General features: G+C 38.9%; 1 protein-coding gene across 4 annotated transcripts in view; it reads right to left on the bottom strand.

Moving 5' to 3' along the window:
* Window positions 1-23134, bottom strand: part of kcnc2 (potassium voltage-gated channel, Shaw-related subfamily, member 2) — a 51996-nt gene that overhangs the window by 5087 nt on the left and 23775 nt on the right. For 3 of the 4 annotated variants that reach the window (XM_079622106.1, XM_079622104.1, XM_079622107.1), the window contains exons 2-3: window positions 6078-6993; window positions 3156-3326 (exon numbers count right to left, since the gene is read on the bottom strand). In XM_079622106.1, the coding sequence (XP_079478232.1) occupies window positions 3156-3326; window positions 6078-6993 (1087 nt within the window). Of the gene's footprint in view, window positions 1-330; window positions 700-3155; window positions 3327-6077; window positions 6994-23134 lie in introns of those variants that run through there. The other variant, XM_079622105.1, reaches the window with a different exon arrangement.

Below are 23134 nucleotides of genomic sequence, written 5' to 3'. Positions count from 1 at the left end.
TAAAATGTGAAGTAATTATGCATTATTGTAGTATTTTATGGGGGAAAAAATATTCTCATGACTGTAATACAATATACATATTTACATTTTTTATTTTTAAATTATGATGTAATTATGCATCATCGTAGTATTTGATAAAAACCCTGTAATAATTCTCATTACTGTTGCATTACTCATTACTCTCATTACTAAACAATATATATCAAAAATGTAAATTGTGAAATAATTATGCATCATGGTAGAACTGTATGTAATTTAATAACTTACTAATTTATGTTAATTTAAAAAAAAATTATACTATTATACAAGAATGATAATCTAGTCAGAATAATCACTAAGACTAATTTTTTAAGGCATTGATGATTTGAGGTGGAAATGTGTTTAACTGAAATGTCACAATGCAAAAAAAAATTTAAAATATTTTTTTCTATTATGATTTTGTGAGATTGACCCTAAAATATATATATATATTACTTTCTCATATCACTCATACAGTTCTATACATAATACTCCTTATATTCACAGAGGGAGAGTATAATGTCTAGTGGGCGGAGTCTCTGCAGTGCACGTGTGAGTAGGCGTGGCCTCAGGAGATGGACAGGACAGGGGAACGGGAGCGGTGAATCGGACAGGGCGAGGTCACTGGAGAGAGACGGAGAGTGCCGGCTATGTTGTTTAAGCTTCGGGATTTCTCAAAGCCTTCAGATGTGAGAGAACGCAACATTAAGAGCACAAAAGACACACAAAACAAATACAAAAGTGTCTCGGGTGTGAGATGTGCGCACACAAACAAGTCCACATCACATTTACTGTGTCCAGCCATCAGAATGATGCAATTTTTTAAAACACTGAAATGTCTAGAACGAGCTTTCGGCTCGTGTTCGTTTTTTCATTTTGATCACTGAACATGTTTTGTGTGCAATCATGTGCTCAGTAATTGTGAGAAACCGAATTGCTAAATTATCAATACATAAACAGGGCATTATAATTTCCTAAACAAATTACTATGATAAACACAATTTATGTGTTTTGGTGATAATGATGATGATGAGGAGGAGGAGGAAGATGAGGATGATGATGAAATTCAACACACACAAAAAAAATTCAAAGCCAGTCTGGATGGAAATGGCAACTAAAACTGTACAAAAGTTGCCAAAAAGCTCACAAAGCAAATATACAGAATGCGTCTTATTTCTGCCATTCATTTCATCAATGATCAGCAGTTCAGTAGTTTACAGTGTACAGTAACAGTCCTGACCATATACGTAATTCTAGAAAGTTGTTTACACATCATGAAACGAGGATCAATGCAAGTAAATGATATTGGTGAGTACGTACAGTATCATGTATATCTGATTGTAATAGTAAATAATAAATGGAAGACAGTTATTCTGACCTCTTGTCCTGATCTTGTCCAAGATAAAATATTCAATACAATAAAATAAAACAATAATATATATATATTGGCCCTGTAATATATTACTATAGCTTGTAGAGTGACTTGTCATGCACAGCCATAAAGCAACAATGAGCCTGTTTACATGCAAACCAATATGCTGATAACTCACAAATATCCGCTTATTGAAATAACCTGTTGTCCCGGTTTACATGCAAACCAATAACCCGGCAACGCAAGTAAACCGACAAAATGTAATCTGACTGAGTATTTCACATGTTTTGTTTGTTGTGATGTTAAATAAAGCATTAAAAACCGAAGAATGTCAGCGGGAAACTTACAGACTCGTATATTATCCTCTCATGCAGTGACAGATGCTGTATTTTGACTGAGGCACTTCCGCACGAGATGAGAACACATTTTTACAGTTTCTGGGGTCAAGAAAGAGTCAGAGTTTGCAATATATCTCCTCCTCCCCTACAGCGATACGCTCGCTCTGTCTGGATGCAGATTCGCAGTAAATTCGCAGTAAGGTTGCTTTCCTGTCACACATCACACACTTCACTAAGCCGACAGAACGCAGGTTTAATGCGTTTACATGCCGGGAGAAATCGTGGTTGAGTGGCGAAAATCTAGTTGTGTGGATCGGTTTATGCTAATGCCGTTTTTAAACTTTACTCCGATAAAGAAAAACGGGTTAACATGTTTGAGCACATGTACTGTCGGCTTATTAAGTATAACTGGTGTAGGAATGTGCATGTAAACAGGATCAATAAGTCTGTTTAGCTGGTGATAACCTTCTACTGCCCTTTAGCACTGGTAGTGTTGAGGCGACGCCAGGCTGGGACAGAGTGTGACCTTACAAACCCGGCCCCCCCGGGCGCCTTGCCCTTGAGCTGGCCCACATGTAACCTCCCAGCAGGGTTATTAGCCTAGCATTTGTGTCTGTCAAACAGTACAGCCGTGTGGTCTTGGGTGCCAACTCAACATAGTTAAGTATTCATGCAAAAGCAATGCAAACTAAAAAAAAAAAATAGCCAGCCAAACAATTATGCATAGGACAGCAAAATAAATAGACTTTTAAAGAGGACCTATTATGACCTTTTGGGCTCTGCTATAACAGGTTTTCGTGCTTGAATGTCTTCCCAGTCTGTCAGTAACGCTCTGCTTAGTTCCTGTCTCTATGAAGCCCCTCCTTCTGAACAGCACACTGTGCTCTGATTGGTCGGCTGGATCAGTGTGTTGTGATTGGTCAAGCGCTTCGAGTGTGTTTGGGAAATGTCCCGCCCCTTACCATAACCAAGAGTTTTTCAACACACTACTAACTAGCTCAAGCCCCGCCCCTTTATTCTGCGCATAAATTATTTAAATGAGAAATATTGTGACGTGTTTGTGTCTGGACGAAAACCTTAAGGTTACAATGTTTCAGGGAGTTCAGAAACACTACAGAATAGAGAATAACTCAATTTTTCAGGCTTAAACAGCAACATTTACACACTAAAGAGAGTTGAACGTGTAAAAAAGCATCATAGGACCTCTTTAAAAAGGGAGAGCAAAGAAAACACTCATATTGAGCAATATAAACCTTCTGAACAGTTAAAGTTCTTCATTTCCATCCATGAATCAATGTTTATGACAATGGATTGACAGATATAAGGGATGAAATGGGTTTAGAGTTTAGGAAATGTGATGGGCTTTTGTTTGGACATATATGCTAATGTGAAGAATGGAAGGCTTTGATTGGACGAGCAGAATATACCTTTTTTCCGAATAGCTGTATCTGCTGTGCAGGTGTAGTCGCTGGCGGCCAATAGGAAGCACGTGCCTTCAGTGTGACGGTCCTGTTCACGCATGCTGGAGTGACGCATGGGTATCCGCTCCTCTGGAGACATGGTGATGTCACTTCCTGCGCTGCAGTCCGCAGACAACACTGGTGGGAAATGAAGAGCACGAGCAGTGAAAAACAACATCTGCTTATTTGGGACACGTACCAGCTAGAGACAGAGGTGAGAGGTCAATCACAAGACCAAAATAGGACCGAAATTGGGTTGAACGAATGAGTCATGAGAAGCTGTGTGTGGGTCAGGGTTTAACTACAGTGTGGGAATAAGGAATAAAACCTGAAATTGGCTATATTGTTAAAGAAAAACGGCTAAAAAAAAGATCCAAAATAATGTCTTAATGAAAATGTACCAATGCAGACAGACATCTGTGAGAGAGGAGACAAAATATAATTTAGTCGTGATAAATCAGCAGAAGTCCATGCATTTGGAAAATAACTTGTATAAGATCTTTTTAAATGTATTATCTCTCACAACAAGGTTCATTGTCATTAACTTTCCAGACTTTTTGGTCATTTGTATGATGCATCATTGACTAACTAATATGTAATATCCATCGGTTCATATCAGTCCATTTACCATAAATAAAATACGCATTTAACATGTGCATTTTTGCACTTCTCAATCGATCATGAACTACGGAGCCCCTAAAGGGACATGATGGTGTGGAAAAATATGAAATAAAAAATATATTTCAATGCTATTCCTCGAAAAAACGTTGTTTTCGCTCATGAAGAACTCAAAAGTTTTGTGAACAAACGCAAAGATTCTTGGGGAACGCAAAACTTTTGCAAGAGAACGCAAAAGCATTGAAATATAACTTTTCCTCCCATCTATAAATTGAATTAGCTTTATATTTTTCAGTTTTCATCTTAATTTCAGTTTAAGTACTAGTAATTCCGTTATGCGCTTTTGTCATTTTTATTGTACATGTTTTATTGTCAATTTTATTTTTAGCTAGTTCTCAAAGCAGCATTTTTTTGGCTTTAATTTGTCATCTAATATTTAGTTTTAGTTTTATTTATTTAATATTTATTTTATTTATTTTATATTATTTCGTTTTATTTTATTATTTTATTTACTTTTCATTTCAATTAACACAAACCCAATTTTATTTTTAGTAAATAATAACAAATCTGATCAGGAAAACACAATGATTACTTTTTTCCCCAACTTGAAAACAGGTGAGTAATGTATAGTCTCTAAATACTGGAAACCCTGTAAAAAAACAAAACAATTTGGGGTTCACCTGACCCAGATCAGATGCGTTTCTACTACATGTGTGTTATTTGCTCAAAAACAGTTGGACAGCTAATTCAAGGCTCGACTTTTCCCACTGTTAAATCCCGTGAAAACCATCGAACAGCAAAAGCACATCACATGTAAATGAGCACCATGCACAGCATCCTAAAATCTGACCAGCATCAAACTGCAGTTTTGTCTCTACATTCAGACTGAAATATGGCAGTGAAATCCAGCCCATCTTCAGGCTCCTGAATGCATCTCCGTGGCAACAGGATAGATCTGCACGCTCTCTTATGCTCGGCTCTGCAAGGAATACTGTATCTCAAACGCCATCAGCTTTAACCTCAGGAGAAACACACACACACCTGACTCAGTGGAATAGATGGCACAACGCTCAGTTACTGAGTCTTACTTTAAGGTATGGTTCAGCAAAAATTAAAACTTCCTCATGTCGTTCAAACCCTCCTTCCCACTTGTTTTCAGTTTAAAAACAATGATTTCATTGAGCTTTCATGTCATTTTGTTATTATGGCCTTGTTTACATCTGGTATTAAGATGCGTTTTGATCGATCGGATCACTATAGACGAGGGAGACATTCCCGTTTACACCTGATGTTTTAATCCATTTCTTTTGTCCACTTTCTTCTGTCCTGTTTTCTTCGAGGGGAGGGTAAATGCTTTTTCAGATCTTTCAATCTAATGGACAAAATAAGCTTGTGCAATTTACATATGAACGTGACCAGAGACTATGGAAAAACACACAGGGCATGTGGATAAATAAATAAAAAACTGATTTAAATTTAAACTTTTGGTAACACTTTATTTTACAGTGTCCTTGTTACATATGTTACATGTACTTATCGTAATAACAGTAAATTATGCATAATTACATGCAACTAACCCTCAACCCAATCCTAACCCTATAGTAAGTACATGTACTGTAGTTCATTAATATTACTCAGTACTTAAATATATAATTACACTAACAACGACACCTTAAAATAATGTGTAACCAAACTTTTCTACACTGTAAAAAAAAAATGTTGGTTTAACTTAAAAAAGCTAAGTTACCTTGTTACCTTAAAATTTTGAGTTCGTTGTAATTAAAAAAATTTGAGTTAATACAATGAAGAAGAATAGTTTTATAAACAGAAACTCAAAATAGTATGTTATCTTCACACATTAGTTATCGAAGTTGATTTGACAAAAGATAAAAAGTTGTGATAACAAATCATGAAAATATTTTTTTGGTGTACTTAAAAAAACATGTAAAAAACTTTTTTTTTTTTATATAAAAGGTTATACAAAATTTCAATAATCATCGATACCGAACTATATTAAACATTATTGTGATCTTTTTTTAGCTATATCGCACAGCCCTATAAGCTAAAGTGCAGAGGGATGTCATCAAAATCATTGATCCATATCAGCATAAGTGAGAGACTAAGATTTGAATACTTACTAAATGTAAGAATTTCGTCATTGTTTTGGAGCACACAAGCTTATAGATAACAGTACGACTAACATATTCATGCTAAAAGACAAAAAACTTCCTGAGGACTTTAAATGACGGCATGTGTTGAACGGGCTCTCACCTGAGCGGTGGCGCTCCAGTCCTCTGCCCTGGCCGAGGCTCAGCTCTCCCTGCGTGCTGTTGCATGCTGTACTCAGATCCGTTTTGCAGTAGGACGGCGAGCCAGTCTGCACAACCTGAGGGATGTGTTTCTTTCTCTTCTTGGGGAGCTTCTGCTTGGCCATGGCTAGCGAGTAGTACATGCCAAAGTTATTGACGATGACGGGCACCGGCATGGCTATCGTAAGCACCCCGGCGAGGGCACACAGCGCGCCCACAACCATGCCAGACCACGTCTGAGGGTACATGTCTCCATAACCCAAAGTGGTCATAGTGACCACAGCCCACCAAAAGCCAATGGGGATGTTCTTGAACATCGTGTGGTGGCTGGCCGTGGGGTCGTTCGGACTGGCTCCGATCCGCTCGGCGTAGTAGATCATAGTGGCGAAGATGAGCACGCCCAACGCCAGGAAGATGATGAGGAGCAGGAACTCGTTTGTGCTCGCGCGGAGAGTGTGTCCCAATACGCGAAGGCCCACGAAGTGCCGCGTCAACTTGAAGATCCGCAAGATCCGCACGAAACGCACCACCCGCAAGAAGCCCAAAACATCTTTGGCCGCTTTGGAGGAAAGTCCGCTCAATCCGACCTCCAAGTAAAACGGCAAAATGGCCACGAAGTCTATGATGTTGAGGACGCTCTTGACGAACTCGAGCTTATCCGGACTGAACGTCACGCGCACCAGGAACTCGAAGGTGAACCAGAGAACGCAAACTCCCTCCACGTAGGTGAGCGCCGGATCCGTCTCGATCTCGTACTGCAGACTGTCGTTGCGAGACACGTCCGTCTTGTTGATGATCGTGTTGAAGGCCTCGTGGGTCTCCAGGCAGAAGGTTGTGATGGAAACCAGGATGAAGAACAATGAGGCGAATGCAATGAACTGGGAAGAGAAAGAGAGAGAGAGACGGAGAAGTGAGTGCAGTTTCAAACAACGCCACTATATTTACGAGGTCAGCTCTTGTTTAGCTTGAATGGCGCTGACATCCATTAGCAACTATTGGTGAGCTGTGAGCTCTCGGTCTTTATACCGTTATTCAATGTCCAGTTGTTCTTGTTTTTATTTGTTCTGTCTTAAAAATGCTGTGTTTTCAAGGACACACTGAAGGGAAGGAGTCACATATTTTTTTATAAAAGCAATGTGAAAGCTTTGCCAAGCAGTGTTGGGGAAACTGTAGCGATTTGGGATATAATATAACTTGTAACTTATATAACTCATAAATTATATAAATCAAAGATTTTCTTTAATATTTAAAATCATTGAAATATTCCATATTTATCATTTTTATATATGTATGATGTTATAGGTTTGTTTATTTTTTACATATAAAAATAACATAATATTTTTATATATATATTATATATAAAAAGTGTATATATATATATATATATATATATATATATATATATATATATATATATCTTTTTTTTTTTTTACCTTTATTTTACCAGGAAATAATCGCATTGAGATTCAGAATCTCTTTTTCAAGTCCTATATATATATATATATAATTGTTTATATAAAAATAAATTAAATATGTGTATACACACACACACACACACACACACACACACACACACACACACACACACACATATATATATGTGTATACATATAAATGTATTTATTTATTTTTATTTATTTATTTATTTATTATATCTCATTGATTTGGAATCAGAACAGTATTAATTTGACAAAAACAATTAGTGATTTTTTTCACAAAATTATTATAAAAAATTATTTATTTTCTATATTATTACAAAAAAAATGCCATGGGGTAATAATCGTTTCGAATTGATTCATGAACCACCCAAAGGGACAGGCCATCCAAATGAACCGATTCACAAGAATGAGTTTATTAAAAAGCATTCCCCAAAAGCTTCATATGACGGAGAGCCTCATAAAAGTTTTTGGGAAGGCACATTTATTTACAGTATTGTCTCAGATTTATTGCTCGTCTGTGGTACAGCAGCGTTCAACGTGACATAAATAGCATTGCACTTTTAGTGAGTTTCTCTCCACCACCGTTGTCACGATAATGTGAGGCACAACAAAGCAAAACACTCTTCCAGTATCTTGGCCGGTCATCGGCGTGTAATATTTAATGTCAATAAAAGCCGTCAAATGAGTGAGTCAGACCTTATAGCAGCTGCGTTCAGCCCACACAACAGCACTCCCGTCCCGTCTGTCAACACATCACCTTAATGTCCACACAATTATTCAGAAAGCACACATCATAACAGACCCTGTGTGCCGTCACTCAACCACAAACATACACACTCGCATAACTCGATATTACTCAATTATGCTAGTTCTCGTATCTCACCCGCCTTATTCACGGCGAGCCTGTGATTTGCAAGAGATCAGCACAGAACTGAAAAATCTCCAGTCAAAGTATCGCTGAAGGCAGAAGCCAGCTCTGCCGAATGTGAAAAGACATCAGCGCGGGACAGCCTGTCCCCTCTGGATAGCGTCTCAAAGGGGCCTGTCTCTCGCTTCTACTCTTGCTTTGTTTTAGCGTCCTAATGAGGCTTTAACTCGTCTGGAGGGCTATAATCACTGCAAAGCCAGCAGAAATGATCAGGACCGAAGCATTATGGGATCAGACAATGAAAACAACCTCCAAACGCACTATAATAGGGTCTTTGTTGGTCTACTGCGCGTGCGGTACACTTGTAAGCAGTATCTAATGATCTTGTCATCCACCGCAGGCTTCAGAAGTGTAATGTGGGGTTCTGGCAGTGAACGCAGCTGGCAGAGATCTGTGTGGGGTTTCACATGCACACTAACCTCGCTTTACACCCCGTGACTTCATTAGCCAAGCAAGCAGCCTAAAGCCTAGCTATACTTTCATGTGTACACTTATAGGCTATACGTTCAGACTGCAGGAAAATGTGGCCCAAATTGGATTTTTTTTTTTTTTCTGACTGTTTTTCTCATGACAGTGTGAACGGCACAAACCACGTGGAATCTGATCTTTTCGATTATGGTTTGGGCCACTTCAATATGTGGTCCTAAATCTGATACAAGTCAGATGTTTTGCAATGCAAATAAATTAATTCCTTTACGTCACTGTTGATCGACATCCGTCACAATTCTGTCACTTCAAAGATTTTACATACCAGAAGTTATTAACACGGTTGTGAAAGATAGTCCGTGGAAAGGACAATTATGTGTCAGAACTTGTAAGTGTTACAGTGACAGCTCTATATATACCAGAAAAACATCATAAATGTTTAAAAACACTTTTTGCATCCTCGTCTTTGTTTGTAATTTTGCCTGTGGATAAATTAGCTGGGTTCTGCGGCAGTTCACACTATAAATAAATGCACAATCGCTTACTTTAATGTCATCCGTGTTTACTTCCGTATGACAGCGTGCTGCGTGACGTCTTCTTATCGCAGTGTGTGAACACAGCCTTATAGGGCTTCGTTTGCTCTGATTCGAAAAACTAGTGAGCTGCTCAACTAGGCTGCATTTTTATGCCTGAAAAATGAATGTCTCTGCAATTTCTATGGAGGCAGATTTGTGCCTCAGTCTAAAAAAAGCAAAAGGTATTTGTGACGCAACATTTAAAATATGAAATAGTGACATTATGAGTTAAAAAGTCACAAATCATATGCATGCATTTATTACAAAAAAAGACAAATATATATATATATGTTTTCTTTGTAATGCATTCATGCATATCATTTAGGGGTGCATGCATATATACATGCAATTATATCATGCATTAAAATAAAAAACATTACAATAAATAAATATTTTGCGTAAATTAATATATTCATTACATGCATATTATATATATATTATGCATATAATTTATTATTCATTTAAGGGTGTATATATGCATATGCAAGTACAACATGCATTACAACCTTACTTAAAATAACTATATATCCCTGAATACCAAAAATAAAAAATTTCGATGCAAAAGGTGGAAAAAAATACTGAAAATTATTGCTAGAAAACTATTAAAAATGCACAATTATAATGAACAATATCTGTCTAAAACTGAGATGTGCCTGATCATTTACAGAGTTGCTACACCACTTCTGAGCTGGATGGATTCAGTTAGGATGTTGCCTTATAAGGCAGCTGCCTGTATACCGAGAAGACAGCAACACCGCTCACTAGGTTTCAAAAATGCTGCTCAGTAAGCAAAAAAAAAGCAGTTTCCCAGGAGCAACAATATTTAGTGTACATTTGACAGTTGCGGTGGACGGATTAGAACACCTGGAAAATAAAATAGTTTTTTCGGATATGTCCCGCATGACAGAGAAATCTATTTGAAGGAGTTGAGCTCCTTTGAAGAGACGCCAGAATCTATTGACGTTGGAGGTGCTTTCTAAGCTGATATCGAGGCTTTATACTCCTTTTTAAGTCCGTGGAAAATGGATCAAACATGCACTCTTCTTGCACTCCCCGAAGTGTGTGTGTGTGTGTGTGTATCGTGCCATAGATAGTGCTGTCTATGTGACAGGTTCTGATGCTAATAAAAGAAAGTTCTGCTTTTTATCCAAAGCTGCTTAAAAATGGTGATTGATTCGCGTGTGAAGCTGTAGATGTAGCTGTCGCCGTGAATCTGTGTGTGTGTGTGTGTGTGTGTGTGTGTGTGTGTGTGTGTGTGTGTGTGTGTGTGTGTGTGTGTGTGTGTGTGTGTGTGTGTGTGTGTGTGTGTGTTTGGCCGTGACTGAAGGTCACCTGTGGATGATTCTCTCAGGACCCCCAGCTCTTAACATATGGCAGACACGGCACCGTCTCCAAGGCAACAGTGTCAGGAAAAGCTCCAGAGCAACGAGTCCCTGGTGTGTCAGACTCCTCTGAGCATGATTATCAGAACACACCCCATCTAAATCTCACACACGCACACACACACACACTCACACACAAACACACATGCACAGAAACACACACAAATGTGCGCGCGCACAAATGAGGACAATGCATAGAACGATTTTATAACAAGATTTGACAGGCCGGTTTACAGTGACAGAATGCATGTAACTATGAGACAGTGCAATTTCAATCTCCCAAAACCTGCATACTCTTCTTTTTCTTCACAAAAAGAGTACATACTTTTATGGCATGGTATGAGTAGACGGATTGAGACACCGTATGTATATGATGCTGCACATGACACAATACTCAAACATGGAAGGAAGGGGAAAACAGCTTAGTTTCTTAGCAAAATAATAGATATAAAAAAGTTTGTAATTTGATGTTGGCTTGAGAAAGCCTGCCTAGAAAGTGGGTTTAAAAGCTGGAAGTTTGAAGGTTTTTTAGCTTTTAAAAAAAATAATTGATCACACAAAAGGTTAGGTTTAGCGCATTGCATTGTGGGATACAGTATTCTGTGTGGTGTGCTTTGTTATATGCAAATTTAGTGTTTGCATCCATGCATTCAAAAGTAATTTGACGACAACAGCATACTACGGTTTCAAATGTTCACTTAGTACTACTAAGGATGTACTAGTGGACATAAAACAGTCTGAAGTAATGAATACAGATGTTGTGTCATTGTCATTTTAGACCAGGATCAAGTCTTGTCACGGCTTTATTTGCGAGCCGGAGAGACGACACTTCAACACTGTGATTCACAGTCACTCAAATATTATCGCTGACAGCCACATGCACACACACACACACTCGCTGACAGCTCTGTTATTATCCGACTAATGTATTGCGAGTAGTTCACGCACTTATCAGGGGTCTGGACGACATCCCCGTGGCAGGAAAACGATGGATGTCACATGAAGGGTGAAAGCATATCAGAGCCACTAATGGCTTTCAGAGGAAATCTGCTCGGAGGTTCAGTTCGGAGATGTGTGTCTGTGGGTGAGTTATGTGTGTGTGTGAATCACGTCTACAGGTGTGTCCTATAGTCCCTGTTCAACAGCAGGAGCGGGAAGTCCTTTCACACGAGCTCCCGGCATGCAACTTCTTATTTAGGTCATGCACACACAAAAAAAGGTGCCTGTGGATCTGCTCCAAAAACCAGCGAGCTACACCAGCAGAAGCCTTCTAAGGCAGCATCCTAACAGGAAAAAAAAGCTCATAAGTGACTTATTTAGAAGTCTTTACATGGACAGAAACTCTGCATGACACATAAACAGTGCTCCTCACATGGAGACTCAGTTTTTAATCATCATGCTGAACAAACACCACAATATTCTAATAAACTATTTTTTATTGTTCTTACCGTTAAAGGAACACACAGCTTATTCAACGTATCCCCCAGAGTTAGATAAGTCCATACACACCCTTCTCATCTCCGTGCTTGCCGTAACTCTGTCTGACGCACCCACCGCTAGCCTAGCTTAGCACAAAGACTGGAGGTAAATGGCTCCAGCTAGCATACTGCTCCCAATAAGTGACAAAATAACGCCAACATTTTCCTATTTAAGTGTTGTGATTTGTATAGTCACAGCGTGTACAAATAACAAGGTCACATGAGACACAGCCATCTTCTAACTGTATACATACATACTGGGATCTATATTCTCAGAAGGCGAAGCACTGCTACTTGGGCGGACAAAAAATGTGTTTGTGGCTCTGTTCCAATCCATGATGAGTTGTCTACTTTTTTCATAGGCAGAATCTGTGTGTGTGTGTGTGTGTGTGTGTGTGTGTGTGTGTGCGCGCGTGTGTGTGTGTGTGTGTGTGTGTGTGTGTGTGTGTGTGTGTGTGTGTGTGTGTGTGTGTGTGTGTGTGTGTGTTCATATATAAGCATGCAATCTGGTGTTCTTCTGTTCTGTGCATTATAAATGGCCATCTCCTCTTCTTTCCACAGAAGTCGCTGCTGTTTAATTCATTTCATGCTCTTTCAGTAAAGCTTGATGGGCTTTTGACAGTCAGACCGGAGAGATCAGCCCATGCCCATCTAAACCCCATTAAAGTCACATCACAACGTCATATCAAGTTTTCAGGGCTCTCAGTAAAACACGAGTTCATCAATATGCTGAGATCATGATTGTGTGCTTGAGCCAATGGGCAAAAATGCCAGCGGAGGCACTTCGTATGTTGAGAATGGCATAACACACGACTCCAATTGCTGATTAAATCAAGCAAGGTAACAAGATCATGCAATAAAATTACATTAATATCATACTACTCTTACTAGTATGGTAAGTATGATTATTATGGTAATAATCTATTATTTCTGCTATATAAAAATATGTAAGAGTAGCATTCTACCGTTCAATTCAAAACAGCCAATTAGCTATTAGTCATTTTAAATATATTGCAGTGAACTCATTTGTTATATAAAGATAACTCAATAAACGAAATTACAAAAAATACAATAATTTACGTGATTTAAACATAAAATACAGTCACGTTATTGAATCAGTCAAAATAATTGCCAGTGATTCATTAAAAGAATCGACTCATAAGAGTCAACTGCTCATGGATCGGATTATAGTGTTTATTTTTGCACACAGCCAGGGAAAAAAAACCCAATATTGTCATTATATAATTCTTTTTGACACCAAATAGCGGCGCAACAAACACTGATCCAGAGAATACTGACAGATTCTGTCATGTCTCTCTCTTAAACGGCTGAGACGTGTCTTTCAGCGAGTCTGATATGATCTGTGCTCACAGTCGTATTAGCCATCTGTTCATCACTGCTACTCCTAAACGCCGTGTCACGTCATCGGCCTGGTGGTTCCTACTGTACCGTCAGAAGCTCCCGAACAAACACACACACGTCCCGCTGGCGTCCCTGCAGGTAGTGGCAGATGTCCTGATCGTGTGTGTGATCTCACGGCAGGATTCCCGCTCTAATCACAGGCCATGAGAAACCTTATAAACAATGAACACACACTAGAATATAGTTGGCCACTAAAAACCACAGTCTAAAAAAAATATTTTTTTACTTAAATGCACATTTATGGAAGCTGGTTTCTGCCATGGAATAAAAAAGAAAACATATAATTGTGACTTATGACCTTTTTCTCGCAATTGCGAGTTCATATCTCACATTTCTGAGAAAAAAATTGCGAGATATGAAGACGTAGTTCTGAGAAATAGTCACAATTATAATACTCACATCTGCAAGATGTAAAGTTGTAATTCTACTGTAATTCTTACGGTAGTTTATATCTCGCAATTCAGAATTTTCTCAGAAATGTAATAAACTTGCAATTGTGTATAAAGTGAGAATTACGAGTTTATATCTCAGAATTGTGACTGTTTCTCAGAATTTGCAACTTTATATCTCGCAATTATGACTTTATAACTCACTGATTCTGAGGAAAAATGTCAGAATTGCAAGATGTTAACTTGAAATTACAAGAAAAAAGTCAGAAATGTGAGATAAAAAGTCGCGATTACCTTTTTTATTCTGTAGCGGAAACAGGCTTCCATAGGCATTTCATTGGCTATCTCAAAATGATTGAGATTGCCAATCAAATCAAATATGGCGGGGCTTTACAGTTCACAGATGCTGAACATGAATTCCATCTAAATATTTTATATTTGACAACTGTTTGACATTAGGATGTCAAACAATGAGCAAGTTTTGAACTGGAAAAGGATAAAGCATTTATGTGATTCATGCAATTCATAACTGAACGTGACGAAATATTTTGGACACATGCTCAAATTCACTCTTATTATTTGTATGCCTATTTTTTCAATGATCAATTCAGTGGTGCATGTTATTTCAAATAATAATAATATGAAAACTATGAAAAAGTGGTAACAAAAACATTTTAACTGCATCCTTGCATCTGCTGCCGTTTTACATAATCAGCGTGACATCATAAGATGTCATCAGACAATAAGTGTCTACTTCCCTTCTCATTAATCTAACATTTGCACGAGTCCAGGAGGAGATACGGTATAAACGTTCAGAGAGCCCAGAGGACACTTGATTGGCTGATTTAAACCCGCTGTGATCAGGGAGTAATTAACATCTCACTATAATTCATTTGCATCACTGTGGTTTCTTGCATGTTGCACAAGCTCATCAACGAATGCACAAAGACCAGATGTTTAAATTCATTACAAACATTTATTTATTAAGCATGTGTGAAATAAAATATTTAATGAAAATAAATTTAGGACGGCACTTATGCAACTGATTCCAGTGGTTCATGCACAGCATCTATTGCAGATATAACCTTCATTACAACCTGCAACATTCAATTTGCAAGATTTTACAAAGTCTGCATTGCCTACAACAGCAGTCTCAGTCTAAAACAATGACTAAATGGTTATTGATTGACATTATGCTACGTGCATTTAGCCTGGTGCTACCAGACTCTCGTACATTTCATTTGAGAGTCTGTCCTCTCTCCACTGACAAGCGTTAACTTCCTTGAAGGCGGATACTCTGTTGAAGTTTAAAACTATTGGATCTGCCCAGAGTCACTCTGGATCTGCCATAACCAATCGCTAACGTTTGGTCGTGACTCGTGACGAAACTTCAACTCAAACTAGCGCACGACCTCAACGTCATCGTTCTCAGACACTCCCTCTGTTCGCTGATTGGACCGGTAAAAAAATGACCGGAGAAAACCCAAGAATACACCGCGAACCCAGACGTAGTACTGAAGGAAAATTAAAATTGAAAAGGGCGGAGGGCGAAGCCAGGTTAATGTGCATTGACCAATCATCCAAAACTAGCCCAGGATTGTGTATTACGGCCACATTTACACATAGCCGGGTTGTTAGAGAAACAAATTGAAGAAGAAAAAACTGAAGAAACAAATAAAGTTGTAATTTACATCAACCCGCATAAATACGCCATCGAGCAAACCTATGGGCGGCAGTGTAGGGAGAAGGATAAAACCATGCAAGCCAATCAGAATCCTCAGAATCGACAACAACTCGAATAACACGAGCGACTTCCTGTTCCAAAGCTGCAGTAAAAATGCTGACCTCCACACTCTCAGAAAAAAAAGGTACGCAAGCTGTCACTGGGGCTGTATCCTTTTTAAAAGGTACACTTTTGTCCCTTTTAGGCTCGAATATGTACCTTTTAGGTGCAAAAGTGCACCTTTTAAGAAGGGTACAGCCCCAGTGACAGCTTGCGTACCTTTTTTTCTGAGAGTGCATGCACTCCTTCGCCTCTGCTCTGCTCCTCGATATAGTAACGCAGTTGTATTTGCAAATGCAAACAGGTCAAAAGCGTTTGCACAAAAGTAAAAATGAGTACCATCACCTTTACAGCATCCATGATCAGTAGTAGCCAAACAAACTGTAAACATAGGGCGCTATGTCTATGGGCACATGACGTTAAGCATTTTCTGGCGCATAATGTGACGTTTGAGAACCGAAAACCCTGTTTCTCTGATAACCGGCGTTATCAGAAATCTTCACTTTGGCAGGAGTTTTTAGAAATAATCGTTTTCTGTGATAAAAGCGTGGTTTTCGTGTAAATGAGAGGCCAAACCGCAGGGAAATATCTGTGTCTTCCCTTCTCGTAAACAGGTCATAAGAGATTAAAATGGTTTAAAATGTTCATGTACACTTTATTAAAGACACAGTGCTCACAATGCATGCTTGAATAACCTACTGTAGAGTAAATTGGGCTAAAATAAGAAATGTGCTTCCCGAAATGTTGCCTACATTGGCAACTCCCTAGGATTCACACACACACAGCTTCTCCTTCTCCGTTTTTGTAGGTTTATAAAAAGGTGCAGCAGCCGATCGTGTGTCTCCACAAAGACTGTCATTGTGTTTTCTTCTCATATCAGGGGTACCATGGTAACCGCACCCCATCTCTCTCTCTCTCTCTCTCCGGCGTAACGAGGACGAGGGGTGAGCGAGAAGACAAGCGGAACGGGAAGAGTTAGGGAGAAAACAACAGTGCGTTTGGCACAGAACGCAGGGATTTCCCTCACAGATGCGCTCACACACACACACACACACAGCGCCGGATCTCACAGACGCACATCTAAACAATGAAAGGTCATTCTGTGTGTCCGAGGGATGAGAGCAGAAAGGATGGAAATAACAGATGGAGACGAACTGAAACTGAATGCAAATGACACACACAGAGAGAGAGAGAGAGAGAGAGAGAGAGAGAGAGAGAGAGAGAGAGAGAGAGAGAGAGAGAGAGAGAGAGAGAGAGAGAGAGAGAGAGACTGTGTCCGGCTCGCTCGGGGAAGCCGGTTAAACTCGTGCGCTCGGCACGCTGCCAGCAACCCACGTAAAGTAGAAAAATCAAACACTTCCAAGCCTTCGCTGCTCATCTTAATAATTCAGTGTAACTTCAGCACTCGTGAGACAGTCTTGATGTGAAAATGTTTTAAATGCACTGACATCACACTCTCGCACAATACTGCCCTCCTGAAAGTGTATATGTGTGTGTGTGTGTGTCAGTGATTTGTGTGTGCCAAGTCAAAATTAATTATTTGTTTAACTATTTAAGCAGTCTGCAACATTTATGGTAATTTATGGGGGGAAACTCTATTATTCCCTTTTTCTGTCTCGTTCAAAACAACATTATTTCCCCATATTCTCCATTGTTGCAGCTCCTCTCTTCCCAGTCTGCCAGTAACGCTCTGGGGTGTGTTTCCCGTACAATCAACGAGTCACGACTGTTTCCCGAATCCATGTTGTCGCAAATTGGTCGTTCAACCACGTTGATTTATGACGCCACACACGTGGTGGAGAGATATCTTCCTTTAATGAAACTGTTTGAGATCGAATTAACGCTAAATGTTTTGCTATAAATTACAGACATGGCATCTGAGGACTATTTCTCATTTTTCTCAGTTATTTTGCTTTATTTCCAGACTCAATCATAGGCTCGTTCTTACGCACATGCGCACTCTTTAAAAAATGACGCTGTAAATTTCTTGACAAACTAAAAGACGTAAATGACATTTATATGTATTCTAAGTAAAAGATACAGATTGTCCTGAATGTCAGCTTGCTTATTTGGCTCAAGATAATGATTTATTAAGTCCACATGTCATGTAAACTAGAAACTTTGCTTCTAACCACAGGTCGAGAGCTAACACACAAGTTTGCGATGCAGTTTGCGAATGTTTGTTGGAATGATGGTTTCGGGAAACTCTGATTCGTTGAACTGCTGATATCGATAATAAAATACCGTCAAATGTAAAGTCTCACAGGAAGAATTGTGGGAATATCAGCTTACAGTTTTTCTCTGTCCTGGACAGTGAGTGAGCGTGCACATTAAAATAAGTCCAGTCATTGTTAAAGGAACACTCCGACTTTTTGGGACTTTAGCCTATTCACCTTATCCCCCAGAGTTAGATAAGTCCATACATACCTTTTTCACCTCCGTGCGTGCTATAAGTCTGTTTGACGCACCCACCGCTAGCCTAGCTTAGCACAAAGACTGGATGTGAATGGTTGCAGCTAGCATACTAATCCAAATAAGTGACAAAATAAAACAAAAATTTTCCTATTTACATGTTGTGATTTGTATAGTCACAGAGTGTACAAAAAACAAAGTCACATGAGACACAGACATATTTTAACTGTATAAATACTGGGAACTATATTATCTGAAGGCGAAGCACTGCTAGTTGGGCGGAGTGATAACCGCAGCACCTGAGACGCGCAGTTGTTTCTTCTGTCAACAAAACCAACGTGACTATACGTGAGTGACTCTAGCTCCGCTCAAGTGTTACTGGGACGACAGAGCGCGTTCGAGGCAACAATAGTAACATTACAGGGGATACATGGAGCCCGTAAACAACTGCAATAGTAGTTACCACCCTATTCATATAATAGTGTCACTAACGTTACATTAGATCTAAGTTAGCTAATGACACTGTTACAGTAACGTTAGGCTAAACATTTAAAAAATATAACGGAACACTTACCGCAGCCGCTCCACTTTGTCCTGTAACGTTATGTGATATCGATGGGATGGCTGTATCCTTCAGCACACGTTTCATGGTCCTTGTGGCAAATTCCATTTTTTGAAAATAGTCGTCCTCAGTGAAATGTACCGAGCAAACATAATGTCCCTTGATAATCTCATTAGGTGTGTTTTGATCAATATCCAGACCAGAGCAAGTAGCCATTTCTTCATCCGGTCAGCGTTTTTAGTTGGAATTCTATGAAACATCATGGTATTACCTGGTCTCCCCTGTTTATTGTCACAGCTCTTTACAATACAGCGAAAATCCATGATTGTAAACTACGCTTTTACTATTTATAAATTGCTGACTCTGTTACCCAAACTCTGAACGAACTCTCTGCTCCTCACCACGGCGCGTCTCATGTGCTGCGGTTATCACTCCGCCCAAGTAGCAGTGCTTCGCCTTCAGAGAATATAGTTCCCAGTATTTATACGGTTAAAATATGTCTGTGTCTCTTGTGACTTTGTTTTTTGTACACTCTGTGACTATACAAATCACTACATGTAAATAGGAAAATGTTTGTTTTATTTTGTCACTTATTTGGATTAGTATGCTAGCTGCAACCATTCACATCCAGTCTTTGTCAGGCATGAAAACTCCTCACCTTTCGGCGAAATTCGCCGTTTTAAAACCTAAAAGGGTCACCTACGTGATTTGTGCAGATCCGATGAGAAAATATTTTAGAGAAGGGGGCGGGGGGTGTTCGAGGTCGAGGCCAGCATTTATCCCCTATAAAGTTACCATAAACTTTACAAAACTATAAGCTTTAAAAAACAATCGTCATTCCGAATGCCGAAACATGACAGCCAATACGAGTCAGAGTAACGTTAGGGCAGAAATGTTTTCAAAGTCTTTTACACCGCGAGTCTGAGAACTGGACACACTGCCGAACAAAGAACCGCACGTCGGAAAGCAAGCCTGAGGTAAGTTAGCTTACAATGTTAACTGTCCTGTCAGATACAGACAGCGATGTTGCCAATGTCATTATTTTTTATTTTGACATAGAAGTGGGCGAGATAATATCGCGAGTGGGCGCGGGCGCCGTGAGCGCTGAGCGAGCAGGAACAAGTATTCATTGCGCGGCTCGCGAGCCTCATGCGGCTCGCCAAGCTTTAATTTGTGGCTCGCAGTTGCATGGCGGTAAATAATACGGTGATATGATAATGCATTCACTATAGATATTTTATAAAAACATAACAAGTAGGGCTTTAACATAACCCGTTAAAAACTCAAAGTGTCAGCTCTATTACAAATTATTTCGATCGGATTGAAAGGGGTGGTTTATCGAGAGAACGTGAAAAAACTCGATCGATTGAAAACCGAAACTGAAAGGACGACGTATGACGCGCTGAACAAGCTGTTCTCCTGATTAATAAAGTGTCATATAAATGAATATCCTTTCATTCTATAATTCTCCTTTCACTCAGCATCTGTGAAGTGAAGCAGGACAACGGCTCACCAGTGCTTGTTTCAGATTATCATACAGACGACTGGTTTGGGGCATTTTTGGGATAAATAGTAGTAGTAAATAGTTTTTTTTCTCTGAGACCCGATGAAATGCGTAGATCAGCGGCCCATTGGTTCTTTTCTTGATTGACACTGGGCTAGCCCAATCACATCTTTAATGTGAAGTATAGAAATATACTCTTTCAAGTATAGAAATTAGTACAAAACTAATTATGAAAGTTTCCTTTATTTTTCAGTGCATTTGTTTTACAATAGGCTATATGGCTATTACTATCATGGGATTAATATTATAACTATTATTGTAGTAGTAATGTAGACAGACACTGTAACTAAAAGAGTTTTGAAATTTTCTTTGTTTAATTTGCACCAGATTGATGAATTTCACATTAAAAAGCACAAAATTTTCTTACGGGGGAGCATGCCCCCGAACCACCCTAGAGTGGCAGAGGACCACTCATCACAGTGATCCAAAAATCCTGTGAGAAACACTGGTAGCCTACTACAATGCCAATGCAGATTACAAGTTGTTTTTTTGTTGTTGTTGTTGTTTTTTGGGGGGTTGGGGGGGGGGGGGGGGGTATATATATATGCCGCATCCTTCTCACCTTTTTTACCCCTGACCTGTTTTCATGCCTGCTTTGTGCTAAGCTAGGCTAGCGGTGGGTGCGTCAAACAGACTTATAGCACGCACGGAGGTGAAAAAGGTATGTATGGACTTATCTAACTCTGGGGGATAAGGTGAATAGGCTAAAGTCCCAAAAAGTCGGAGTGTTCCTTTAAAAAAACAAGCTAACAAAACTTGAAAACTAACTTTTAGAGAAGCGGTCAGAGGGATCGTTCTGCAACCACCTAAGCTCCGCCCACAAAAAAAACGTCACCATGTTTACTAACTGAAAAGGGGTCTAAACTAATACAGCATAAGCAATAGTAACAGTGATGCTAGTCACTATTAAACAAAGCTCATGGTTTGGATGAACTCATCAGAGCTGCTTTGGGCTAGAAAAGGTTAATTTTCAGTCTGATTTATTTTTTGAAAGACTTGCATTGAAAGCGTGAATCGTGCGCTTATGAGTAGCATCCACAACAGACGACGGGTGTTTAAAGATAATTAGGCTGGGCATATGGAAGATGAATGAATTCACGTTTCTGCCTGATACAATCATGAAAGGAGGCGCTGTCGTATCTCTCCAGAAAGAGTGTCATTCCTAAACGGGAATAAATGCATGCGAGAACACATAAAACACATCCTGAAATAGTAACAGTCGCCTCTGTTCGGCTATTAATACTTCTCTGAAACAAAAGGTGCGATCTCGCTTTCGGAGATTTCGACTCGCGATGCGATCTGCACGCCACTTTGGCGTATGAATTTTTCAGCTCTTTTCAGACAGCTTTTGTCGCCAGTTCTTATCTGTGTGCATTGTCATCTTCTTTCTCTTTGGTTTTGGTCCTCACAAGGAGCCAAGGCTAGGGATTCAGCTGTTGCTATGGTGACCGCATTACGCAAGTTGTCATAGAGATATGCCGGGTAGACGAGGACAGGTGTGACAGCGTGGTGCCGTTGTTGCCAAAGCCGACTCGCGCAGATTTGACCTTCTGATGTGTGTAAGCGCACACACACACGTGACTGTCACACACTATTACTGACCTGATGGTGTACGTGAAAGTTATGCTCTGGCGTTTTGGCCATCAGACAGACACATGGCGAGCTTAAGGCAACTTTCTCACTCTCACACACACACACACACACACACACACACACACACACACACACACACACACACACACACACACACAAGCAGCATTTACTTATATTTGCTGACTGACAACTGGAGGGTCATTGGTTGATTTAGTCTATTGTTACTATTATTATTATCTTAGAATATATTTCATAGTAAAAAATAAATATATATAATATATATATATATATATATATATATATATATATATATATATATATATACACACACACACACATATATATATATATATATATATATATATATATATATATATATATATATATATATATATATATATAATTATTGTTTATTTTGGAATATATGTAACAACATAAAATGTTAATATTTCAATATTAATAATATATAATAATTAGACAAATTATAATATATACATCTATGCATACATTCATTATCATATAATTTTAAATAAAAGTATTAATTTTATTACTATATTATTTATTATTAAAATAATAAAAATCTATTTACTTTTTTTAGAATATATTCAAAATGTATAATTTTTTTAAATCATATATAAATATATATTACATGATTGTTATATATTTACATATGATATAATATATGCAAGATATAATCCTTTAAATCTGTTTCTTTAAAATTGCCTGTTTGAATGACCAAAAGGAAGACATGGAAGGTTTTTGAAACCAGTTTGAACAAAAGAAATGACAAATGTCAAGATGAGTAAAAAGTTAGCTAAACCGGTTATGAACCATATTTAGTGTGAAAAACGGCTGCATCCCTCCAGTAATTTGCTCTTAAAAACTATCAAGGCACAAAGAACGCATGAGTAATAATGTATTGTGGTGGCACAATCTCCACAACCAGAAACCTGTGGTCTCCTCCCAGTGCTTACGGCCCACTACATCATGTGTGCGTCGTCACAGTGGCTCTGGAGACCTGATGAATCATGAATGCTGGTGTTTTAGTCTGGGATTGGGGGTAATT

This window comes from Phoxinus phoxinus, assembly GCF_949152265.1.
Source record: "Phoxinus phoxinus genome assembly, chromosome: 9".
In the NCBI taxonomy this organism is placed as follows: domain Eukaryota; kingdom Metazoa; phylum Chordata; class Actinopteri; order Cypriniformes; family Leuciscidae; genus Phoxinus; species Phoxinus phoxinus.
Note: the sequence above shows the minus strand (reverse complement) of the source record. Positions and strands in the feature narration are given on the sequence as shown.